A 24550-nucleotide genomic window follows, 5' to 3' on the forward strand; every position below is an offset into this window, starting at 1 on the left:
CGGTAGGGAAAGAAACTAGAGTGCTAGATGTCAAGTCTCCAAACACATTAGCTACAAAAAACAAAAAAAAAAAACAGAAAAAGCTGAATTTTTTGCTAGTAATTTTTATCAAAGCAAGTGTCGCTAGGGTAATCAAAAGGGATTCAGTCTCAGACAGCTACTATAAACATTGCGCCACACCTTCCCGTGGAAGACCAGGCCAGGCAGAGAGTCATGCAGCTTTCACTGCTGTAAACTCAAACACACGCTGCGTTCAAACGCCAGATTTAGGTTGAAAAGGACAAAAGTTTTACTGCATGCAAGCAGGCAGGAGTGTCTCAAGAGCGATTTGGTCGAGGATTCAAGGTGATTCTTATATAAAATAGCACCATGCATGCACTTTGAAACGTTGTGAAAAAAAATAAATTGGAAAAAAATTAGAGCAACTATAGCTTGAAATATTTACGTAAATGTATGATAACTGCCCGGTTTGTCTCTTTTAACCAAAAATCTAGATTGTTTTACGTTTATAGCTATAGAAATTCTGGAATTTACACATTTACAATAGCGTAACTTTAGCTTGAAACATTTACGTAAAATGAATGACAGCTGCACGATTTTTTTTTGTCAAGAAGAATCGACTGTTTTATGTTCATATCTATAGGAATTCTGGGATGTATGCATTTATTTACAATGATTTTCAACTTAAAAAGCTCTTTGTGTTGTGATGGCCGCCATGTTGTATCCATACACAATAGCGTAACTTAACATTCAAATGATCAGGTAATTTTTGGCCAAATGCCCATTTTTTGGCCAAAGAAAGTAGTAATTTAGACATTTCTGCATCCATACAAACAAATTCGCATTGTACGTGTTTTATTTTATTTAACATTTCAATCTTAAAAACAACATGGGCCAGATAGTCTGCAAGACGTGCTGAGGCAATAGTAACATGCAATCCTCAAAATGAGTTCCGAAAGCCATACTCGCCTCTTAAGCGCAAGATCAGTGCACTTTGGAAGAGAAATTTAATTTTGATGATATCTACCAAACCGCTGCGCAGAAGTGAACCAAAGCTCACCAAATGTTGAATTGTGTCATATACTAGTAATTACATTTGGAAATTTGGCTCTGGGACATTTGGTTTGAACGCAATCCTCAAAATGAGTTCCAAAAGCCATATAACATCGGAATTCAACCTAAATCAGTTGAGACTGTGTGTAGAAAAAAAGCAAATGTTGCTTTTGTTGAGTAAAATGAAGTCCAGCGCGGATCTTTTAGAATGTATTCAAAAGTGAGATAATTTGCTGGATGACACTAAATGACATCTGTTATGAGCATTAATTAATGCTAATGACAATCTTATGGCGCCACTGTCAAATAGTTATCATATACCATAATTAGTAATTAATGAAACAACTAGAACAGTAACTGAAGAAATAATTAGCACAGAACATGAATTTTTATTGTTATTTACATCTATAGCGCTGCAATGCATGCTAGGAGGCATGTTGGACAATAACAATGTTGGCAGCAGGGCTTGACTGTCTCCCGCAAGGGAGCATTGATGGCCAAATGAAGCTTCTTGAAGTAATGAAGCTTTGCAGCCAATTGGTTCAAACGTTCGTCGTGGTTCATTTGGTCTTATGACAGTCGTATGATGCCGCCGTCTAATAAAGTGTTACCGGTAGGGTTGTTCCAATCATGGTTTTTTGCTCCCGATCCGATCGTTTTAGTTTGAGTATCTGCCGATCCCGATATTTCCCGATCCGATTGCTTTTTTTTTTGCTCCCGATTCAATTCCAATCATTCCCGATAATTTTTCCCGATCATATACATTTTGGCAATACATTAAGAAAAAAATGAATAAAACTCGGACGAATATATACATTCAACATACAGTACATAAGTACTGTATTTGTTTATTATGACAATAAATCCTCAAGATGGCATTTACATTATTAACATTCTTGCTGTGAGAGGGATCCACGGATAGAAAGACTTGTAATTCTTAAAGGATAAATGTGACTTTGTATATTGTGACTAAATATTGCCATCTAGTGTATTTGTTGAGCTTTCAGTAAATGATACTGTAGCCATTTAACTGTTCTACCCAAATGCATGATGGGAAGTGCAACCATGACTTTGCGCAGTGGCACCAATTGATATATCTTCTCTGCGTTGGGAAGTAACATAGGGTGTTAAGAAAAAGAACAACCACTACATTCTTCCCTACATTGCTTCCCGCGATATTTGTAATTGTTGAGAGAAGGATTTTAAGGCTTTAGCCAATTAAAAAGAGGCTCCAAAGACTGCCAAAATTCTCTCTACTCATTTTACGCTGCCTGTTAGCTCTATATAGGCAAAACGGCGCCATTATAGATTGACCGCGACAATGCGTGAGTGGGTCGTGCAGCGCATGCGTTAATTGCATTAAATATTTTAACGTGATTAATTTAAAAAAAATTAATTACCGCCGTTTACGCGATAAATTTGATAGGCCTACTTTAAGTCAAAACTAAAGACTCTGGATGAATGTAAGACATTTTGTCTGTAATGTTAAATACAATTAGAAAACGATTTAACTAAAATATATATATATATTAAAAAAAGGCATGTCCGATATTTCTTTGCCGATTCCGATACTTTGAAAATGACGTGATCGGATGCCGATCGATCGGGATGCCAATCGATCGGGACATCTCTATTTGAAATATTTAATATGTTAAAGTTTTTAGGTATATATCGAGTAGAACATAATATTAAATCAGGCAATGATTTAAATAAAAAAATAAAATGTGAATGTAAAGTAAAATAAATAAAGGGTCTTTCAGGGGCCCCTATCGATCGGGACATCTTTAGTTACCGGTTAATATCTTTTGGTGTAAATATCCCATAATACAGTGAGGACAACTGTGGCTTATAGTCCAGTGCGGCTTATCTATGAATAAATGCAGTTTTCGTGTCAAATTTGGTGGGTGGCGGCTTATAGTCAGGTGTGCTTTATAGTCCGAAAATTACGGTGTTCCATGACATTTATACATTTATATATATATGTATACATTTGATCACTTATTATTTGACATTTTGGCCTTACTGTCTTAAAGCAATCGCCACTGAAAATATAAAGACAAAATCCTGCAGGAATATGAAGATGATGACCTGCAGCGTTTGCTTGATTCGACCGTGCCAATCATCCTTTCTTGCTATCTTTCCTCTCTCATGTCCTGGATCAGTCTCTATCGTCTCAATCTACGATTAAAGTGATTGCCTTTTACTTTCAAAACACCGCAGTCTTACTCCAGCGTAAACACCCCCGAGGGACGTCGCGAAAGGCCGCGTCAATCACTTGCCCGTTCTAAAAAGGTATTGCGGGAAATAGCCAAAAGGCTAATTGCGCTACACGCTCATTGTCCTTTGAAAGGAATTCTTCGGCAGATACGTGATCGCGCGCTCAGAAGGCGGCGCCAATTAAGCCGAGAGACCGAAATGATGGATGGGACTCGAGAGGCTGAGTCAGCGCAAAGCACAAAAAAACGACAAGCGCGTGATATTTTGCGCAAAGGAGATTCATAAGCCAGAAGGCATCCAGATGGGGATGCTCAGGTGGCACTTTTGTTTTGTTTGTTTTTTGTTTGAGGGGGTTATCAGCAGGCATGGATGAGTGTTCCATCAAGTGTGCGGTCTCGGGGAAATTCTTGGCGGGACCCCAGGAGACTAAAGTCCATGAACTCACTGCCAGCCCAGATGTATTGAATATATGCTCTGTGGTAGTTAGTAAAAGATTTCGATGAACTTCTTGGCTGCCTTGTACAGGCTCGCGATGATTATCTCACGATATGGCGATATAATAATTATTGATCGGTCAGGAAATGATTATAATTAAGTTAATCACCTGTAGACATCCAATCCATTTGAAGAGAGAGGGATGGCAATGAACGTTCGTTCTCTGGAGCTCCTTGTGTTGGGACAGAGCATCCCACCATTTGTTCAGGACTGTCCGGGAGAACTGATTGCGAGAGTTAGGACGTCTTTGGTGGTCAATCGCAAGCAACGAGTTTAATTTTGGGGCATTTTCAGATTGATTGATTGATTTCAGGTGTTAAAACAAAATAATCCATACAAAAATTATTATTTGAAATAACAAAAACATCTGAAAAGGAGTGAGAAGAAGCATAGCTTATAAGGTCCCCCCCCCTACACATTCAAAATACAATGAATTTTATATGTAAGACGTACCTCCAGATCATTTGCTATTGATTTTTAAGTCACTTCCTGATGATTTTAGGGGCATTTACGGATCACTTCCAGTTGATTTTAGGGCATTTACTGGTCACTTCTGTTGATTTGGGGTTACTGGGGGATTTCACGTCATTTCCCATTGATTTTGGGTCACTTCCTTTTCCTTTCGGGGCGTTTACGGATTCCTCCCAGTTGATTCTGGGGCATTTGCAGGTCACTTACAGTTGATTTTGGCTTACTGAGTGTACTAAGTGACTCAAGAATGTCCCCAAATGAATCAAAATAAATAGGAATTAACCCGTAAATGCCCGCAAAAGACTAAGGCTAGGACAAAGGCATTTCAGGTCATTTCCTGTTCAGTTTCGGTCATTTTCTTATCCTATTAATGCATTTATGGGTCACTTTCTATTGATTTTTGGGCATTTACAGGTCACTGCCAGTGTATTTTGGGTTACTGGGGCATTCCACATCATTCCCTATTGATTTATGGTCACTTCCTTTTCCTTTTGAGGCTTTTACGGTTACCTTCCCGTTGATTTTGGGGTATTTACAAATCACTTCCCGTTGATTTTGACTTACTGAATGTACTAAGTGACTCAAGAATGTCCCCAAATGAATCAAAATCAACAGGAATTAACCCGTAAATGCCCGCAAAAGACTAGCTTGGAATGCTCTGGTTGCAGTGTCATTGACAGCGCAAGATGCCCAATCCAGTCAAAATGAATTGAATGTCTATGGCAGCCAGTGAGCTAACGTGAACACTATTCTAATGCAAGGTTTTAGGATTGAAGGAATCTGACCTTCTAGCCAGACCGCCGGCGCAGCTCTAATAGGCCCAAGGCGGTGGGATCCCAGCAATCCGGCCAGAAGGCCAAACTCCATGCGTTCACCTTAGTCTTAACCCATTTTACTGACTCCATTTTGAAAGGTTTAAAGAAGGCTTACTGAAAACAAGTTGACATTTATTCAGGTCAATAGCGATCAAAACGGCAAGGCAAAACAAACACTCAGGCGGGGAGGCAAGCTCGTTCCAAGGTCAGACTATCAGAAGTAAACAAAAGTTCCAGAGAAAAAATGGCAACACTTAGTTAAACATTGTCTTTTGAAGGCTCTCGCGGTGCAGGCCGTGGGCAGGAAGACTGGTGTGTTTGGGATTATTATCTGTTTGTGGATTGGACAGGAGGATTTGGGAGTTACTGTTTTCCGGGCAACTAGGGTTGTGGATTTTGCCACCTCAGCGTCAAATGGGCTCTTGGAGTCTTATAAGTTGTGTTGTCAGTTGGATATCGGGCGTTCTCAGGTGTTCCTTGTGTTGGGCCAGGGCGTCATTTGTTCTGGACTGTCCGGGAGAACTGATAAGTGCTATTTATTCTATATTGGGTGTGTTAGTGTAATACAAACACTCAAACAGTAAATACGAGAAACGATACTATTCCCTGATTAATTATATTAAGTGTGATAGAGTAATGCAAACAGACTGTGCCTACGAGAAAAGGTACCATCTCCTTCAGTAGCAAACTGTTGGTTCCTTTATTAAAACAGTGACACCTTTTCAAAATGACAAATAAATTCTTGGTGGGAGCATATCGATGACCTTTAGGGCTGCAACGCACTGTACTATATCACAACCCTAATGAACATAATAAACTTCATTTGTTGTTCAGACACTGTCAGCCCTCCCAGTTCAAATGGATGGGACGTCTACTCGTGATGAACACATTGATGGAAGATTTTTGTATTTGTACATGTCCACCTACCTCTAGTTTTGTGATAAGTCCCGCCTCCTCGGCCGCAGCGTTACCTGGTGATTGAGATGAAAATCATTTGTGATGTTTCAACTGAATTTTAGGCCATGTCCTGACCGATACATCACATCGTTCTTCCTTGACAATTGTACATTTTAGAGATGGTACCCATTCATTTACCTGTCAGGCAACAATCATAGACGGTGTAGTACCACGTTTCCCTGTTTCTTGAGCTAAAACTGTTCCATGCTATAAAACGTGCCTTGTACAAACTAGGGTTGGGAACCTCTTGGTACTTCACGATACAATACGATTTGCGGTAAGAGCTGACGATTGTCACACGGCATGGCGATACAACGATTATCGATACATTGGTCAGGAAATCATTCTAGGATATTCTACAAAACAACTAATAAACAGAAAAACAAGCTATCTTCATCTGTCTGCTATAAGTTTATCACCAGTAGACGTCCAAACCATTTGAATTGGGAGGATGGCAGTGAATTAATCCCTCCCACTTCAAACGGGCCCCTCCCACTTCTATGGTTTCAGTGGCAGCCAATGCCAAGCAACGAGGTAATTCAAAGAGCGACTGTGAATGCTCTGGTTTCGAACAAATGTTCGTTCACCCTTCTCGGTCTTAAGGGACTGGCGTCCAGCACCTTTGTGAAATCATGTTGGAGGTCCTGCTGTCCTTCCTCCTCTATGCCATCTGTTTCTTTTCGGTAGTCGAAGTACTCCCATATTAGGGACTTTGTCTTTTTTGAGGAGGGAAAAAACTCAGGCGTAGTCACCGACAAAATAAATAAATAAAAAATAGCTAATAACGTAGTATGGTATGACAGAAAATTTTAGTGGTTTTGAAACCGTGATGTTTTCATACCACGGTAAACCTTTCAACTGGTAACCGGCACATTCCTAGCAGCAACTTGTTGGTTCGTTATATACATTGACACCCTTTTAAAATGATATTTCGATTCTTTGCATAAGTGTATCGATTATCTTTTGGGATGCAAAGTATCCCGATATACCACCATTTTGATATTTTGACACACCCCTGATGCAAAGTACCAACAAATCTGACATAAGTAATAATCCGGCTGTCCTCGTACACCTGTTGGTTGACTGAGCCTGTTGATATATGCGCTCCTTACATGGAGATTAGCTTGCTGATATGCTCCTATATTAGGAGCGAGCGCCTGGCTTTGAGATAAGATCGGGTGTTGGCTCGTGTTCAGGTGCTGACGCTTTGCTGGTGCGCTTCGACAGAGATTTAAGGTGAATTTAATATCACGCCATCCTTTAACTAAAACTCAATAAGCTGGAACAAAATATTTACAATTTTTAATGGCCCTTTTCCGATTTGGCCTGACTCACAACGGCACCGTCAGTGTCATGGTTGTCTGGTTTTTAGTTCAGAAAGTTCACTCTAAAGGTGTCTTCTTAAGGGAATCTGACCTTTTAGCCAGATTGCCAGAATCACGCCAGCGGAACCCTAAGAACCCGGCCAAAAGGCCAAACTCCTCATATTCAGCTTAGTATTAACCCCTTGTACTGACTCCAATTTAAAAGCTGGAAAAAGGCTTCGAAACACAAGTTGACAATATATTCCGAGTCGACAGCAATCATACAGCACAGAGAGACCCAGGCGAGGAGGCAAGCTGGATTCCGGGTCACCATATCACAAGTCAATAAAGGATTCCCGAGAAAAATGGCAACGATTAGTTAAACATTCGGTCTTTTAAAGGCTCTGGTGAGGCGGGCTGTGGTCTGGAAGAAGGGTGTGTTTGGGCTTTGTTTAGGATTATTGTCTATTTGACAGGAGAATTCGGGAGTTACTGTTGTCAGCGCAACGAGAGCTAAGGATTTCTCTATCCCAAACACCACGTGAGCAGTGAGTGTTCACCTCTTGGTCGCGGGTTCCTCCGTCTCAGATGTTTTTTGTGGCAAGACATGATGTCCCGCCATTTCTTCTGGACTGTGCAGAAGAGTTGATTGTGGATTTGGTGGCGCAGACATGGGCTTGTAAATATCTTGCCTATCACCTGGTTGTCAGCGTCAATGTTGCTCAATCAAATGCATTACACGCGTTGGGCTTCCGTGGTCAGAAGGCGTCCTGTACCTGTCATGCCCTTATCTGCCCGTTGTCTTGGTGTTGCAGTTTTAATTATTTCAAGTCCAACTGTTCATAGCATCAAATATATTATGCTTGTTTTTCTTAATCCATGATATAAATGCTGTTTATTTAATATTGGATGTGTTAGAGTAACAGTCAAACAGTAAATGTGCGAAAAAGATACTATTCTCTTCATTGTTGTTGCCTGGCTTTGAGATAAGATCGAGTGTTGGCACACGTTCAGGTGCTGGTGCTTTGCTGGTGATTTCAGGTGAATTTAATATCACACCTTCCTTTAACTAAAACTCAGTAAGCTGGAACAAAATATCTACAATTTTTAATGGCCCTTTTCTAAATCTGCCTGACTCACGACCGCACCGTCAGAGTCGAGACGGTCTGGTTTCTTGTTCCAAAATCCCGCTTTAGAGGTGTCTTCTGAAAGGACATCCACGTATTTTATCTCTCCGCGCGTCATTGTGTGCGTTTCTAGGTCACAAGGACTCATCAAATATACATCGCCGGCTTCTTTTCAGGTTCAGGGAACTCGTACGTTTAGGGTTAGCGACGTTTGATCTCCCTGGCCGTCAAACCTGGATGTCTTCGGCCCGCGATTTGATCCTTTCTAGCTTTTGTTTCCCCCTAGTCAGTTGTTTGGCTTAAAAGCAGGCGCACAAAACATTGTGCCGTCGTCTGCAAAGCTGGCCGTCCTGTGGTAATTCCATTTTGCTGAGCTTTTTGTCTTGTGCTTATAAGCACTGGTGCGCTCTTCAATCTTAATAATCCCTTTTTTCTGTTGCAAAAAAAAATCATTTTGCGGAGTACAAGGTTTCAAAAGTGTTGCGTGACTTAAACTAATTGACTGCAATGGACGTTCAATTTACAAGATTATCTGTTCCAAGAATGGGTATTTGACTCTTATATTCACGAGGGGTGTGACAAAATATCGAAATGGTTATACCTCGTAATAATACAGGGCTTCAGACTAACATTTTTTAGTAAGAGCACAGTGTCCCCTCACTTAAAATTTTAGGGGCGTAAGCAGAAGATTCAGGGGTACACACAGTAAATCGACATGCAAAGTTTTCCTCTAATTTTCAATGTTGAACTGATAAATACTTTGGTAATAAATGCATAAAACTTCAATATTATAAATCTATATATTTTTTTCACCATCAGGTTTGACATCAACCAGTATACTACTTAGAAATTAGTTTAATATGGGAGTTTTGTTCTATCGCCGTTGCCAGGACATGGCATGACAACCAATCAGCAAAGGATTTATTGATTGACAAATCACGTGCAAGGACACCGGCCAACCCAGAAATAGATATCTACCCGCAGGATTGTCAACACACTTGCAGGGGACCGGGGACAAGAGACCATTAAAGGCCCCCCCCCCCCCACCACCACCACCACCGGCTTGTCACGACAACATACCCAGTACTTTTAACGCTTTGCAAGCAATAAGAGTGTAAATTTTCATATAATTTTAATTTGAGATGGACAGGAAAACTTACCAGAGTGTTATGGAGACTACAATACAATACAACTGAGAGTGCTATGCCTGCCTGCTAAGCAACAAAACAGTATAACTAAACATCCTGTGCCTGCCCCCTCCACATTCAACCTTTTGTTGACTTCTGGTATGGTGATCTTGGAACGAGCTTGCCTCCCCGCCTGAGTGTTTCTGTTTCGCCTTGCCCTTTTGATCGGTATCAACCTGAATAAATTGTCAACTTGTTTTCTGTGAGCCTTCTTTAAATCTTTCAAAATGGAGTCAGTACAAAGGGTTAAGACCAGGGGTGCCCATACTACTGCCCGCGGGCCGGACACTGCCCGCAGCCACATTTGGTCCGGCCTCCTGAACCACTTTTTTTTCCCCAATAGTGTTATTTATTTCCTGGCTTTTTTCTGTGAAGAACCCAGATAGGGTTATTTGGTTATTATCTATTTAATTAATAGTGTTATTATATTATATTATATTATATTATATTTAGGGCTGTCAAAGTTATCGCTTTAACGAGCGGTAATTTTTTTTTTTCATTAATCCCGTTAAAATATTTGACGCAATTAACGCACATGCCCCGCTCAAATAGATAAAAATGACAGCAGTGTCATATCCACTTGTTACTTGTGTTTTTTGTCTCCCTCTGCTGGCGCTTGGGTGCGACTGATTTTATGCACCATGAGCATTGTGTAATTATTGACATCAACAATGGCGAGCTACTAGTTTATTTTTTTGATTGAAAATTTTACAAATGTTATTAAAACGAAAACATTAAGAGGGGTTTTGATATAAAATTTCTATAACTTGTACGACAATTTATCTTTTAAGAACTACAAGTCTTTCTAACCATGGATTGCTTTAACAGAATGTTAATGTTAATGCCATCTTGTTGATTTATTGTTATGATGAACAAATAGAGTACTTATGTACAGTATGTTGAATGTATATATCCGTCTTGTCTTATCTTTCCATTCCAACAATAATTTACAGAAAAATAAGGCATATTTTAGAGATGTTTGAATTGCGATTAATTACGATTAATTTTTAAGCTGTGATTAACTTAGTTAAAAATTTTAAACGTTTGACAGCCATAATTATATTATATTGTATTATCTTATATTATATCATTTTTATTTTATTTACTTTGGTTCTGTGAAGAATCCAGAAAGGGTTATTTGATTGTGGCTTTCTGAAAAACAATACATTTTTACATTTAGGCACTGCAATCGTCACACTTTTTCTGTTACAAACTGACCCCGGCCCCTCATCAGAGAAGGGAAGGGTTATGTGGCCCTCACAGGAAAAAGTTTGGGGACACCTGGTTAAGACTAAGGTGAACGTGCGGAGTTTGGCCTTCTGGCTGGATTGACGGGGTCCCACCGGCTCGGGCCTTTGGAACTGCGCCAGCGCGATTCCGGCGGTCTGGCTAGAAGGTCAGATTCCTTCAATCCTAAAATTTTGGATTAGAATAGTGTCCACGCTTGCTCACTGGCTGCCATAGACATCTCTTTTTGACTAGATTGGACGTCTAGCGCCGTCAATGACACTGAAACCAGAGCATTCCCAGCCAGTCTTTTGTGTGAATTTACAGGTTACTTCCTGTTGATTTTGATTCATTTGGGGATATTCTATTCTGGGAGTACTCAATCAATAAAATAAACGGGAATTAACCTGTAAATGCTTCAAAATTAATAGAAAGTGATCCGTAAATACCCCCAAAATCATCAGGAAGTGACTTAGAAAATCAACTGCAAATGATCTGAAAATGCCCCAAAATTAAACTCGTTGGTTGCCATTGACCACCATAGACATCCAATTCGTTTGAACGGATTTGACGTCTACAAGTGATAAACTCAATTGTAATCATTTCCTGACCCATGTATCAATAATCATTAAATCGCCATATACCCAGATGTTCCCACTTCAAATGTTCACCTTCAATTTGCATCCCTAGGATGAGCAGCTACAACTAGAATTTTATTATTTTTGCCTGGCAAGCGCAAATAATGAAGTCTTGAGCGCCAGCACTCTGCCCTTGAGCTCGACACCAAACCGGCTGGTTAGCAGTGGTGCTTCCAAATCGCTAACATCGCTTTTTCAAATCCAACGAAGACACGCGTTGTCATTTATTAATCAAAATGGCCCAAATACATCGAAGAAATATCTCCCTCTTGCTAAAAAAACGCATCCAGCGCCGGCACAGTTGCCATCTGCACTCCCCCATTAGCGCTCGCTGCCAACTTGGGCTAAACGCATTTAGCGTTGAAGTATTAGCGTGCTAGCCGACGGTCATCCGTACAATAAATAACAATAAAAGCTTGATTAGGAGTGTTTTTTTTTTTTTCCAAGCGGACCCATGTTTTGGCCATTTTATCAGGACAATAGGTCCATTTAATGCCTATTTTGCACTAGGCTCACACCCCTTTCACTGGCAGCGGTACAGTGGCTGTAAAAATTTGATACTCCCCTGTTTAAATGCCAAGTAGATAAGTCATTTTAAAGCCCTTGGCAGCAGGGTGGTGGCCACTGCCACCCTAAGAGACAGGCTTGCCGCCCGAGTTGTAGAGGTGGAATGTAACGAAATAAAATTTCGTTATCAGTGTTGTTACACTGCTGGTCAAAAATGCTCAATTTCTCCCAGAAAATGATTGCAATTACAAATGCGTTGGTACTAATATCTTCATTTATTTTGCTTGCAATGAAAAAACACGAAAGAGAATGAAAAAAGATAACTCATTATTGAAGGAAAAATGGTACCGTTTCCCGTAGGCAACGTCTAACTGTTTGCATTACTCGAACACACGTAATATAATCAATCAGGGAATAGTATCATTTCTCATATTCACTGTAGGACTGCACTACTCTAACACACCTAATGTAAAATAAATAGCACACCATAGTTTAAAGAAACAGAATAGATACACAACGCCATCTTATCACAGAAGCCCAAAACGTGTGTGCCACGAGCAAGATTGACGCACCAACTCTAGCAATTAGTCCTCAAGGACAAAGACCAGCGCGCTTTGTCCTAAAACAAGTAGTGCCAGCCCGGATAACAAAGTTGATAGCAGGCGCTTGTGACGTCAAGACCAGCGTCGGTCGCTGTGGCAACCACATCCCATTCACACACGAACCTAAACAGCCCGAAACCGGCCAGAAAGGGATGATCCCAAAGCAACGCCCGGACACACCTTCAGCCGGCCCACGGACTTAAAAAACACTGGACACTGAGATAACACAGATTTTCCTGCTCGGAAACATGTAGCCTTGTTTTGGATACAGAATTGTCCCTCCGTCGTCTGGTTTTGCCTTGTTTTCGACCATTATCGACAAATAAATTGTAAACCTGCCTTCGGCGAGTGTTTTTCAAACTTTTGGAACATGGAGTCAGTACAAGGGGTTAATATCAGAGATGAACGCGCGAAGTTCTGCCTTCCCGGTTGGCGCGCGCGGAGGCAGCATCGGCAGAGCGGCACTTTGTTCAGCTGTTGCTGTTTCCGTGCGCCTTGGCCAGAGGGGGCGAATTTAAACATTATCATTTTACACAAAAATTGGCCGTACAAAAGTATTGGCACCCTTTGAAAAACAATGTAATGCTTCTCTAATTTGTGTAATTAACAGCACGTGTTACTTACCGGTTGCACATAACAGGTGTCGGCAATAACTAAATCACACTTGCAGCCAGTTAAAATGAATTAAAGTTGACTCAACCTCTGTCCTGTGTACCACATTAAGCATGGAGAAAGGAAAGAAGACCAATGAACAGTCTGAGGACTTGGGAAGCAAAATTGTGAGGAAGCGTGGGCAATCTCATGGCTACAAGTCGGAGGTTGCGCTTTTTCGTTGTCTGTCATTTTGACTGACAGGGTCATAACAATCCGGTCATAATCTATTTTTACCCGTCACTTAAATTTTAAAAATGATAATAATGACATATTTAATAGTATTTTTTTTCATACATTTTTAATTAATATTCTGTCCGAACAAGCTTAACAGAGAATCCACACCGTGCCATCACACATCAAGCAGACGAATATGTAACTTTTTCTCCGCAGTGACAAAAACAGCTGACTGTGGCCCCAGTAGGTAGGCTACATATGGAACAATGAAATTAACAGTTCACCTGCTGTGGCCTGAACGCAGTCTCACACCTTCCTCCTTGGTGCCGCTTGCTCGCTCAGTAGTTGCCGAGGGCTGATTGCGTGTTTGTCCTTCATCCTCCACTGCATCAGTCTCTCTTTTTTCACCTCTTTTATCAACACCATCGTCGTTTTGGGGCTTTTTGAAGAAACTTGGGACACTCAGTTGCCTTGACATTTTTCCGAGTAAGGCCAACGACGTCATGCATCAAGAGACAAAAGCTAATTAATATGCCCACTCGCCACACTGTGGTCTGGGGTGTGAATTGCATCCTGTCAAAATGACAGATGGACTTCAGTTTTTTCCATCACCGTTTTAAAAAACCCGTCAACGACGGAAAATATTCGGTTAACGCGACCCCTGCTAGAAGTTCATCTCCAAAGACCCGAATGTTCCCTTGTCTACGGTGCGCAGTGTCATCAATAAGTGTAAAGCTCATGGCACTATGGCTAACCATCCCTGATGTTTTGGGGTTGCTTTTCTACCTCTGGCATTGGACTGCATGACCGTGTAAATGGCATTATGAAGTCTTAAGACAACCTACAAATTTTGCAGCATAAAGTAGGGCCCAGTGGGAGAAAGCTGGGTATTCCTCAGAGGTCATGGTTGAAAAAACACAAAAGAGAATGAAAAAAAATAAATAAATCAAAACCCCAAAAAATGGGCCGGATAAAAGGATTGACGCCCTCAGCCTAATACTAGGTAGCACAACCTTTAGACAAAATAACTGCGAACAACAGCTTCCGGTATCCATCAATGAGTTTCTTACAATGCTCTGCTGGAATTTTAGACCATTTTGTTTTGGCCAACTGCTCCAGGTCTCTGAGATTTGAAGGGTGTCCTCTCCAAACTGCCATTTTCAGCTCTCTATACGGTTGTTCCATGGGATTCAGGTCTGGATTCATTGCTGGCCACTTTAGAAGTCTCCGGTGCTTTTTCTCAAACTGTTTTCTTGTGCTTTTTGAAGTGTGTTTTGGGTCATTGTCCTGCTTGAAGACCCATGACTTCTGAGGGAGACCCAGCTTTCTCACACCGGGCCCTACATGATGCTGCAAATTTTGTTGGTAGTCTTCAGACTTCATAATGCCATGCACACGGACAAGCAGTCCAATGCCAGAGGCAGGAAAGCAACCCCAAAACATCAGGGAACCTACGCCATGTTTGACTGTGGTGACCGTGTTTTTTTTGTTTTTTTTTAAAGGCCTCAATTTTTCCCCCCTGTAAACTCTATCTTGATGCCTTTTCCCAAAAAGCTCTACTTTTGTCTCCACTGACCAGGGAACATTCTTCCAAAACGTTTTTGGCTTTCTCGGGTAAGTTTTGGCAAACTCCAGCCTGGCTTTTTCATGTCTCTGGGTCAGAAGTGGGGTGTTCCTGGGTATCCTACCATAAAGTCCCTTTTCATTCAGACGCCAACAGCTAGTACGAGTTGACACTGACCCTCGGACTGCAGGACAGCTTGAACTTGTTTGGATTTTAGTCGAGGTTATTTATCCACCATCCGCACAATCTTTCGTTGAAATCTCTCGTCAATTTTTCTTTCCCGTCCACATCTAGGGAGGTTAGCCACAGTGCCATAGGCTTTACACTTATTGATGACACTGCGCACGATAGACACAGGAACATTCAGGTCTTTGGAGATGGGCTTGTAGCCTTGAGATTGCCAATGCTTCCTCACAATTTTGCTTTTCAAGTCCTCACAGTTCTTTGGTCTTCTTTCTTTTCTCCTTGCTCAATGTGCGACACACAAGGACACAGGACAGAGGTTGAGTCAACTTTAATCCATTTTAAATGGCTGCGAGTGAGATTGTTATTGCCACCACTTGTTATGTGCCACAAGTAAATAACAGGTGCTGTTAATTACACAAATTAGAGAAGCATCACATGATTTTTCAAAGGACAAATACTTTTGTCCGGCCCATTTTTGGAGTTTTGTGTAAAATGATAATGATTCAATGATTTTTTTCCCATTCTCTTTTGTGTTTTTTCATCGCAATCAAAATTAATAAAGATATTAATACCAAATTTTCTGGGAGAAATTGAGCATTCTCTGACAGAATTGCAGGGGTGCCAATACTTTTGGCCAGCGCTGTAGAATTTACAGCAGAAAAAAACACACCAGAAAAAGTCGCTAGATTTGTCGCCAGTCGCTTTTGACAAAAAAAGTCGCTAGATACAGCGAGAAAGTCCCCAAGTCGGTAACACTTGTCCCAAACTTCAGGGTTTCCTCCGCCATGACATATGTGTCTCCGTCCACCGAACAGCATCATTACACCAGCACAAAACACTCGCCAAGTCACTCGAAACTAAATTCCTCGAGCCTCTGAACTTGTAAGAAGGCGCCATATTTTGTTTTTGCGTCATTGTTTTATTTAAAAATAAATAAATTAAAAAAAAAACAATTGAGGATGACTTTGAAAAAAGGTACTGGAAAAACTGGAAATTTGGTCTTGAAAGTCCTTAAAAAGTTCCTCAATATGTACATGAAAAAGTTGTACGAACCCTATGTTGAAGCCTTTAGAACAGTAGTAAGGTTGGTGTTTTCCCTTAGTTTTATTGGTATAAGATGCTAAAGTTTCTCCATGCTCATTGTGCGACACACAATGACACAGGACAAAGGTTGAGTCAACTTTAATCCATTTTAATTGGCTGCAAGTGTGATTTTGATATTACCACTACCTGTTATGTGCCACAGGGAGTAACCGGTGCTGTTTATTACAATAATTAGAGAAGCATCACATGATACTTTTGTCCGGCCCGTTTTTAGAGTTTTGTGTAAAATGACTATGATTTAAATTTGTTTCCATTCTCTTTTGTGTTTTTTTCATTGCAAGCAAAATGAATGAAGATATTACAACCAAAGCATTTGAAATTGCGATCATTTTCTGGGAGAAATTGAGCATTATCTGACAGAATTGCTGGGGTGCCAATAATTTTGCCAAGCAGTGCAATCTCGCTTTAAAAAAGTAATTAGTTACAGTAACAAATTACTTCTGCCAAAGAGAAGAAAGTGCTCCATTGAACTCGACCTAATGACCGACCCGATGAGATATCGCTGTCACGCCTCAACGTAAGAGGAGTTCAGCGGTCTCCAATTCTGCCGACCCAGTGAGAGACCTTTGAATAAGTCATGCCAGCCCGTGATGTCACGCTCACGGCACCCTTTAACTTGCTTACAGGTGTACCACAGACTTCATAATATATTGACGGGGCCGGTTAATCTCTGTCAAACAAGGCCGGCCCAGCCTATACGCATACTATGCAGCTGCTTAGGGCCCCTGACCACTAAGAACCCCCAATCTGGCAACCTCATTTTATACGTTGTTAATAGAGCATCGTGAATAATGTGTCACGCATTGCCGTTTATCGGTGCAAACATCCTATTTTCTTGTCATTACAATCTGGCAATCTGGGGAGTGACGTTGAACCTGCTTTGCAATGATTGGTGCTCAAACTTGCTTGGAAAGTAGATGCACGAATATGTCGAAGAGAATTTATCCTTCTGGAGCAGAGAAACGAAAAATCTGATTACTATACAAAATATGGACGTATGGGTTGGATTGCATGTATGGGTTTCACAGTACACCGTGATGAAAAATATGGGCCCCTTGGCATTATTTTGCTTAGGGCCCCCAAATGGCCTAGGCCGGCCCTGCCCACAAATGTCCTCAAATGACTTGATATGACCAGGACATGTCCCCAAATGACCTGATATGATCATCACATGTCCCCCAAATATCCCCAAATGACCTGATATGACCAGGACATGTCCCCAAAATGACCTGATATGTCAGGACATGTCCCCCAAATATCCCTAAATGACCCTATATGACCAGGACATTTCCCTTTTGAGCCATTTACGGGTCACTTCCTGTTGTTTTGGGTTACTGGGGCATTTGACGTCATTTCCTGTTGATTTTCGGTCACTTCCTGTTGATTTTAGGTCGCTCCCTTTTCCTTTTGGGCCATTTACAGGTCACTTCCTGTTGATTTTGGGTTACTGGGGCATTTGACGTCATTTCCTGTTGTTTTTCGGTCACTTCCTTTTCATTTTCGGTCTCTTCCTGTATACGGTCTCTTGCATGTATGGGTTTCACAGTACACTGTGATGAAAAATATGGGCCCCTTGGCATTATTTTGCTTAGGGCGCCCAAATGGCCTGGGCCGGCCCTGCTGTCAAAGCTGACCGAGTGGAAACAGACAAAGAGCTTTTTACGTTGAAAATTCTTGTGAATAAATGCTTAAATCCCTGAATTCTTTATAGATGTGGATGTAAAACAGTCTCGATTCTTGGTTAAAAGCAAAAAAAAAAAAAAAAAAAAACGGGCAGTTTGCATTTATTTTACGTAAATACTGCAAAGTAGGACGCAAATGGTGTAGCGGCTAATTTCTCGTATTGATTTTTTTCACGTTTCAAAATATAATAATTACCTTGAATCCTCGAACAAATCACTCCTGAGACAATCCGTCCTGTTTGTATGCGGAACAGCTTTCGTTCTTTTTCAACCTAAATCCTGCGTTGGATCGCTGCATGTGTTTGAGAATAACTGTGACCGACTGAAGCGGAGTGTGGCGCAGTGTCTGGTGAACGTGTCCTGTCAATATCATTACGAAGTCTATGAGTGTACGTTCAGTTTTCCAAATCTTTATTGTTGGCGTATTGTCAGATGATTGGTTTTTGACCTAGCATCTCTCTAATCCAGACAGCGTGGAAGATGAGCTGGAGCTTTCGGCCGTGCGCCACCGCCCCGAAGGACTGGGACAGCTGGAGGCGCAGACGCGATTTTCACGCAAGGAGCTGCAAATCCTGTACCGCGGCTTTAAGAACGTAAGTGGCACGGCGTGTCGGGAACTGGAAGTCGGGCAATTCGGAGCGGGATTTGTAGAGGCGCTGTGGTAGTTAGCAGAGGTGGGTAGTAACACATTACATGTACTGAGTTACATTTACTTGAGTAACTTTTTGAAAAAAATGTACTTCTTAGAGTAGTTTTACCACACAAAGCTTTTTACTTGAGTAGATTTGTGAAGAAGAAACACTACTCTTATTCCGCTACTTTGGGCTACACTAGAGTCGTTGCATTTTTCCTCTTTATTCTACATATTGACTTTATTTTTGCCAGAGATGCTGACAGTGGCTTTCTCAGTTTCACCAATGAGACTTTGCAACAAAAACAAAATGACTCAATTATACCAATCAGCAGTAACTGTTGTCTTTGGCAGCCCTTTTGATATTTGTCTTTGTCCTTTGGACAATAATCGTTATTAGTCATATTTTAGTCATCTCAAAATGTGTTAATCTTTGTCCAGTTTTTGTTGATGAAAACTCAAGACTAATTCCGTCTAGTTTTTACGGAGCCCCTAAAGGGACATTGACAGAAATAAAATGAATTTAAACCATCTGGCGCGCACAACAAAATATTTGGTGCGCACCAGAAAGTAAGTGGTGCGCACTAGAAAATTATGTGGTGCGCACACCAAACTATTTGGTGCACACCAGATAGTATGTGGTGCGCCCTAGAAAACTTCTGGTGCGCACCAGATAGTATGTGGTGCACACTACAAACGATTTGGTGCGCACCAAATTGTATGTGGTTCACGGTTCGCACTAGAAAATATTTGGTGCGCACCAAATAGTATGTGGTGTGCACTAGAAACTATCTGGTGAGTACCTCATAGTATGTGGTGCATACTAGAAACAATTTGGTGGGCACCAAATTGTATTTGGTTCACGGTTCGCACTAGAAATTAGTGCGCACCAGATAGTTTCTAGTGCCACCACATACTATCTGGTGCGCACCAGATAGTTTCTAGTGCACACCAGATTGTTTCTAGGGCGCACCAAATACTGTGTGGTGTGCATCAAAGTTTTGTTTGCGCACCAGATAGTTTCTAGTGTGCACCACATACTATCTGGTCCGCACCAAGTAATTTCTAGTGCACACCAGATAGTTTCTAATGCCCACCACATACTATCTAGTGCGCACCAAATAGTTTCTAGTGCAAGCCAATACTATCTGGTGCGCACCAAATTGTTTCTAGGGTGCACTACATACTATCTGGTGCGCACTAAATAGTTTCTAGTGCACACCACATACTATCAGGAGCGCACCAGATAGTTTCTAGTGTGCACCAAATAGTTTCTAGTGCAAACCACATACTATATGGTGCGCACAAAATTGTTAATACGGTGCACCACATACTATCTGGTGCACACCAGATTGTTTTAGTGTGCACCACATACTATTTGGTGTGCACTACTGGTGCACACCAGATAGTTTCTAGTGCACACCAGGTAGTTCTAGTGTGCACCACATACTATCTGGTGCGCATCAGTTTTGTGTGCGCAATACATAATATCTGGTGCGCCCTAAAAACAATCTTGTGTGCACCAGATAGTATGTGGTGTGCACTAGAAACAATTTGGTGCAAACTAGATAGTATGAGGTTTGCACTAGAAACTATTTGGTGCCCACTAGATAGTATGTGGTGTGCACTAGAAACTATTTGGTGCACACCAGATAGTATGTGGTGCGCACTAGAAACTATCTGGTGCGCACCAAATCGTATGTGGTTCACAGTTCGCACTAGAAACTATTTAGTGCGCACCAGATAGTTTCTACTGTGCACCACATACTATCTGGTGCGCACCAAATAATTTCTAGTGCACACCAGATAGTTTCTAATGCCCACCACATACTATCTGGTGCGCACCAAATAGTTTCTAGTGCAAACCACATACTATATGGTGCGCACAAAATTGTTAATACGGTGCACCACATACTATCTGGTGCACACCAGATTGTTTTAGTGTGCACCACATACTATTTGGTGTGCACTACTGGTGCACACCAGATCGTTTGTAGTGCACACCAGGTAGTTCTAGTGTGCACCACATACTATCTGGTGCGCATCAGTTTTGTGTGCGCACCACATACTATCTGGTGTGCCCTAAAAACAATCTGGTGTGCACCAAATAGTATGTGGTGCACCCTAGAAACAATTTGGTGCGAACAAGATAGTATGAGGTTTGCACTAGAAACTATTTGGTGCCCACTAGATAGTATGTGGTGTGCACTAGAAACTATTTGGTGCACACCAGATAGTATGTGGTGCGCACTAGAAACTATCTGGTGCGCACCAAATCGTATGTGGTTCACGGTTCGCACTAGAAACTATTTAGTGCGCACCAGATAGTTTCTAGTGTGCACCAGATTGTTTCTTGGGCGCACCACATACTGTCTGGTGTGCATCAAATAGTTTTGTGTGCACACTAGAAACAATCTGGTGTGCACCAGATAGTATGTGGTGCACCCAAGAACTATCTGGTGTGCGCTCGAAACAATCTGGTGTGCACCGTACAGTATGTGGTTTGCACTAGAAACTATCTGGTGCGCACCAAATAGTATGTGGTGCACCCTTGAAACAATCTGGTGTGCGCCACATTTGGTGGGGCTCTGTAGGTTTTAGTTGACATTTACTAAAAATGTTTTCGTCTGTACAATACTCCAACGATTAAAAAAAAAAAAAAAAAAAAAAAAATCCAACTATTTCGAATGAACATTGACACATGAGCACATAATGTAGCATCTACAGAGCTATTCAAGTCATCTGGTGAAAATTGTTCAAGTTTTAATATAGCAATATAATATCGTAATGTATTGCAAACCTCATCCAAAAATCTTAATGATAGTTTTTTCCAATGTCTTTCAGGCCTATTCTAGAGTATGTTAAATATAAATGCTGCTTTTCGTGTTTATAATCTAACAGTGAGTTAACGCACAGTTGAAATAATGTACTGTTTGCTAATACGTGAGTTAACTTGCCCAGCCTTAGCAGATATATTTGGCTGATGCATTCCGTTCATAGCCTAACGAGTCACTCGAGGACACTGACGGAATAACGGCAGGATTTTATAACTGAAGCCGGCATCATGATGACAAATGGAGACCTCAGTCCAACTGAGGTCATTTGTCCAGACTTGGAAGATCAGATGGTCAAGCTGGCTCCAAATAAAGCCACTCCCCCATCCGAGGGGACTTCAGAGTTCAGAATGGACCTTACGCCATCATATTTAAAAACTTCATGCCCACTTGTCACACGACGGCACTTCAGGAACGAATTCCATGGCTGCCGTTAAAGGCGATAGACAAGTGGCAAACTCATTTATATGAAAAGAGCCACATGGTTGGACGTCTATTTTCATTAATGACACTGATAGTTAGGGCCCGAGCACTAAGTGTGCGAGAGCCCTATTGTAATGCAAAGGATTCTTATTATTATTTCTTCTCCTCGGCAAATGAAAATGGCCAATTTCAAGGCCTGAACATGCTCGAGAACCCACCAAAATTTGCACATACGTGCTGCTTCGCGTAATTTTCGATTATTTTGCTACGTTGTGAAAAAAAATGTAACAAAATGGCTTAGTGGCATCCCCTTGAATTTTAAAAAAAGGCCTCTCTATTTAGGTTTTTTCAACGCAGAGCGATGAAATTTGGGCAGTCGATACATTGTGCAAAACTGCTCCAAAAAGTCTCTTGCACCCATATTCCAAACCCAACAGGAAATCGGATATTTTGGATTGAATGTTGAAAAACATGCCATTTTAGTCGAAAACCAGCGTGTACGTTTGAGACCATTGCACCGAGGCAGTTAGTTGGATCCTGCTCAAAATTGGTGAGACTCTTCATAAGACATGAGAAGTTATCAAATTATTATTTCTTCTCCTCGGCAAATGAAAATGGCCAATTTGAAGGCCTGAACATGCTCGAAAACTCACCAAAATTTGCACATACGTACGGCTTTGCGTAAATTTCAATTATTTTGCAACGTTGCGAAAAAAAAAGTGACAAAATGGCTCCTTGATTTTTTCTCTATTTAGGTTTTTTCAACGTAGTGCAATGAAATTTGGGCAGTCGATACGTTGTCCAAAGCTGCTCCAAAAAGTCTCTTGCACCCTTATTCCAAATCCAACAGGAAATCAGCTATTTTAGATTGAATCTGAAATTTTTATCAATTAACAGGGTGCACGTTTGAGACCTTGGTGCCAAGAGTGTTAGTTGGGACTTCCTCAAAATTGGTGAGAATGTTCATGAGACATACGAGATCTTAAGTTCTCGAAACGGGGAGTTTTCATGCACGGGCCTGACCTGGGCAGGGTGCCAAAGTCGGCCATTTTTTTGGCAAAGCACCAAGTTCTGAAAATGACTAATAGCTCTCTCATACACTGTTCAGTCCTTTTTCATATCTGGCATGCATGTGAGGTATTCCAGCCTGAACTCGACTGCACTGAAATATTACCCATTAGGCCTGGCGCCCCCTCGTGGGAACAGGAAATGCCCTTTTTTTACGAGACAGGCTAAAAATCTATTGACCTCAAACCTGTTTCCAGGAAGCCTTAAGACATGTGTTCAGGTGCCTGATGAAAAATATTGAAATTTAATTGAGGCGGAGGGGTCCAAACAGGAAAGTGAAAATGACCGTCGCCATTTTGTCTTGCCACAAGTTCTGAACAGTCATAACTTGGTAGACATACAACATGTCTGCGCCAAACTTCCTGTGCTTGGTTAAAGTTGTACCTTGAATGGTCCTGTAGAGGTCATTTGCATCAACTCTGTAGCGCCAACTAGTGGCAACAGAAAGTCACTCATTTTACTTATACATGTTCAGTTCTTTCCAGGCTGGTCACTGTAGTTTCAAGACTTTTTGTAAGACTACAATTTAAAGCCCATGTCCACACGTGTCCATCTGTTGCCGTGACGACCCTTTGCTCACCATTAAAACGAAGTAGATTTTTTTCAGGGACTTAGGCAGCTTATAGACCCACAAAATATGGCACACTTGGTCGAATTGGCCCAATTATAAGATTCATTTTGGTTTTGAATATGGGTGTGGCTGCACAGCTCAGTAGCGCCTCCTTTTTTGTCTTCAATAGGGGCTTTTTCACCTAGGTGTTTGAAGGTATTTGTAATCCCAAAAAAAGAGGCAAGTTCTGAGAAAGTTAGGTTCCCAGGAGATGATTAGAGGGCGACGATCTGCCACCACCCTGACCTGCGGGCGGTCCGAGTTGCGCCAAAGTGTGAGGGCCCGTTAAGTCCTGCTTGCAGGCCTAGTTAAATATGAATCTGAAAAAAAATCAGAGTCAATATGATCGGTGATAAAAGTCACTAAAAACTTTTTTCACCTATGTGTCCTAGGAATGCCCGAGCGGCGTCGTCAACGAGGAAACCTTCAAAGACATTTATGCCCAATTCTTCCCACAAGGAGGTTAGTTCCGTTTCTTTTATTTCCTTGTCAAAATCCCTTTGAGTGTAAAAAGCAGTCAGACACGCGTCGCTGCTGATTCTCCCCAGACGCATCAACGTACGCTCACTTCCTGTTCAACGCCTTTGACACGGATCACAACGGCTCTGTGAGCTTTGAGGATTTCGTCATGGGTCTTTCCATCCTACTGCGGGGCACCATTCAAGAAAAACTCAACTGGGCTTTTAACCTCTACGACATCAATAAAGACGGTTACATCACCAAAGAGGTACAGAATCAAATGTTTAGCTTTTTCCCAATGGTTACCGGATGATGTTGTCCTTCAGGAGATGCTCGACATCATGAAGGCCATCTACGACATGATGGGCAAGTGCACGTACCCCGTGCTTAAAGAGGAAACGCCACGCCAGCATGTAGACGTATTCTTTCAGGCAAGTGAGATGTTTGAGTGCCATTGAGGAGCAAATAAATGTGAATGACGTGGGATGTTTACAAAAATAGGAAAGCCGATGTTTGACTGTTGTTAGTAGAGTTGTCCAATATTATCAGGTATCAACATCG

At 41.4% G+C, this 24550-nt stretch overlaps 1 protein-coding gene across 3 annotated transcripts in view; it reads left to right on the plus strand.

The window, feature by feature from the left end:
• Nucleotides 1-24550, plus strand: part of kcnip4a (potassium voltage-gated channel interacting protein 4a) — a 75431-nt gene that overhangs the window by 47397 nt on the left and 3484 nt on the right. For all 3 annotated transcript variants that reach the window (XM_057854130.1, XM_057854129.1, XM_057854131.1), the window contains exons 2-5: nucleotides 18433-18557; nucleotides 23923-23992; nucleotides 24079-24257; nucleotides 24316-24420. In XM_057854130.1, coding sequence (XP_057710113.1) covers nucleotides 18433-18557; nucleotides 23923-23992; nucleotides 24079-24257; nucleotides 24316-24420 — 479 coding nt within the window. The remainder of the gene's footprint in view (nucleotides 1-18432; nucleotides 18558-23922; nucleotides 23993-24078; nucleotides 24258-24315; nucleotides 24421-24550) is intronic.

Source organism: Corythoichthys intestinalis, chromosome 13, assembly GCF_030265065.1.
Source record: "Corythoichthys intestinalis isolate RoL2023-P3 chromosome 13, ASM3026506v1, whole genome shotgun sequence".
Classification (NCBI taxonomy): Eukaryota; Metazoa; Chordata; class Actinopteri; order Syngnathiformes; family Syngnathidae; genus Corythoichthys; species Corythoichthys intestinalis.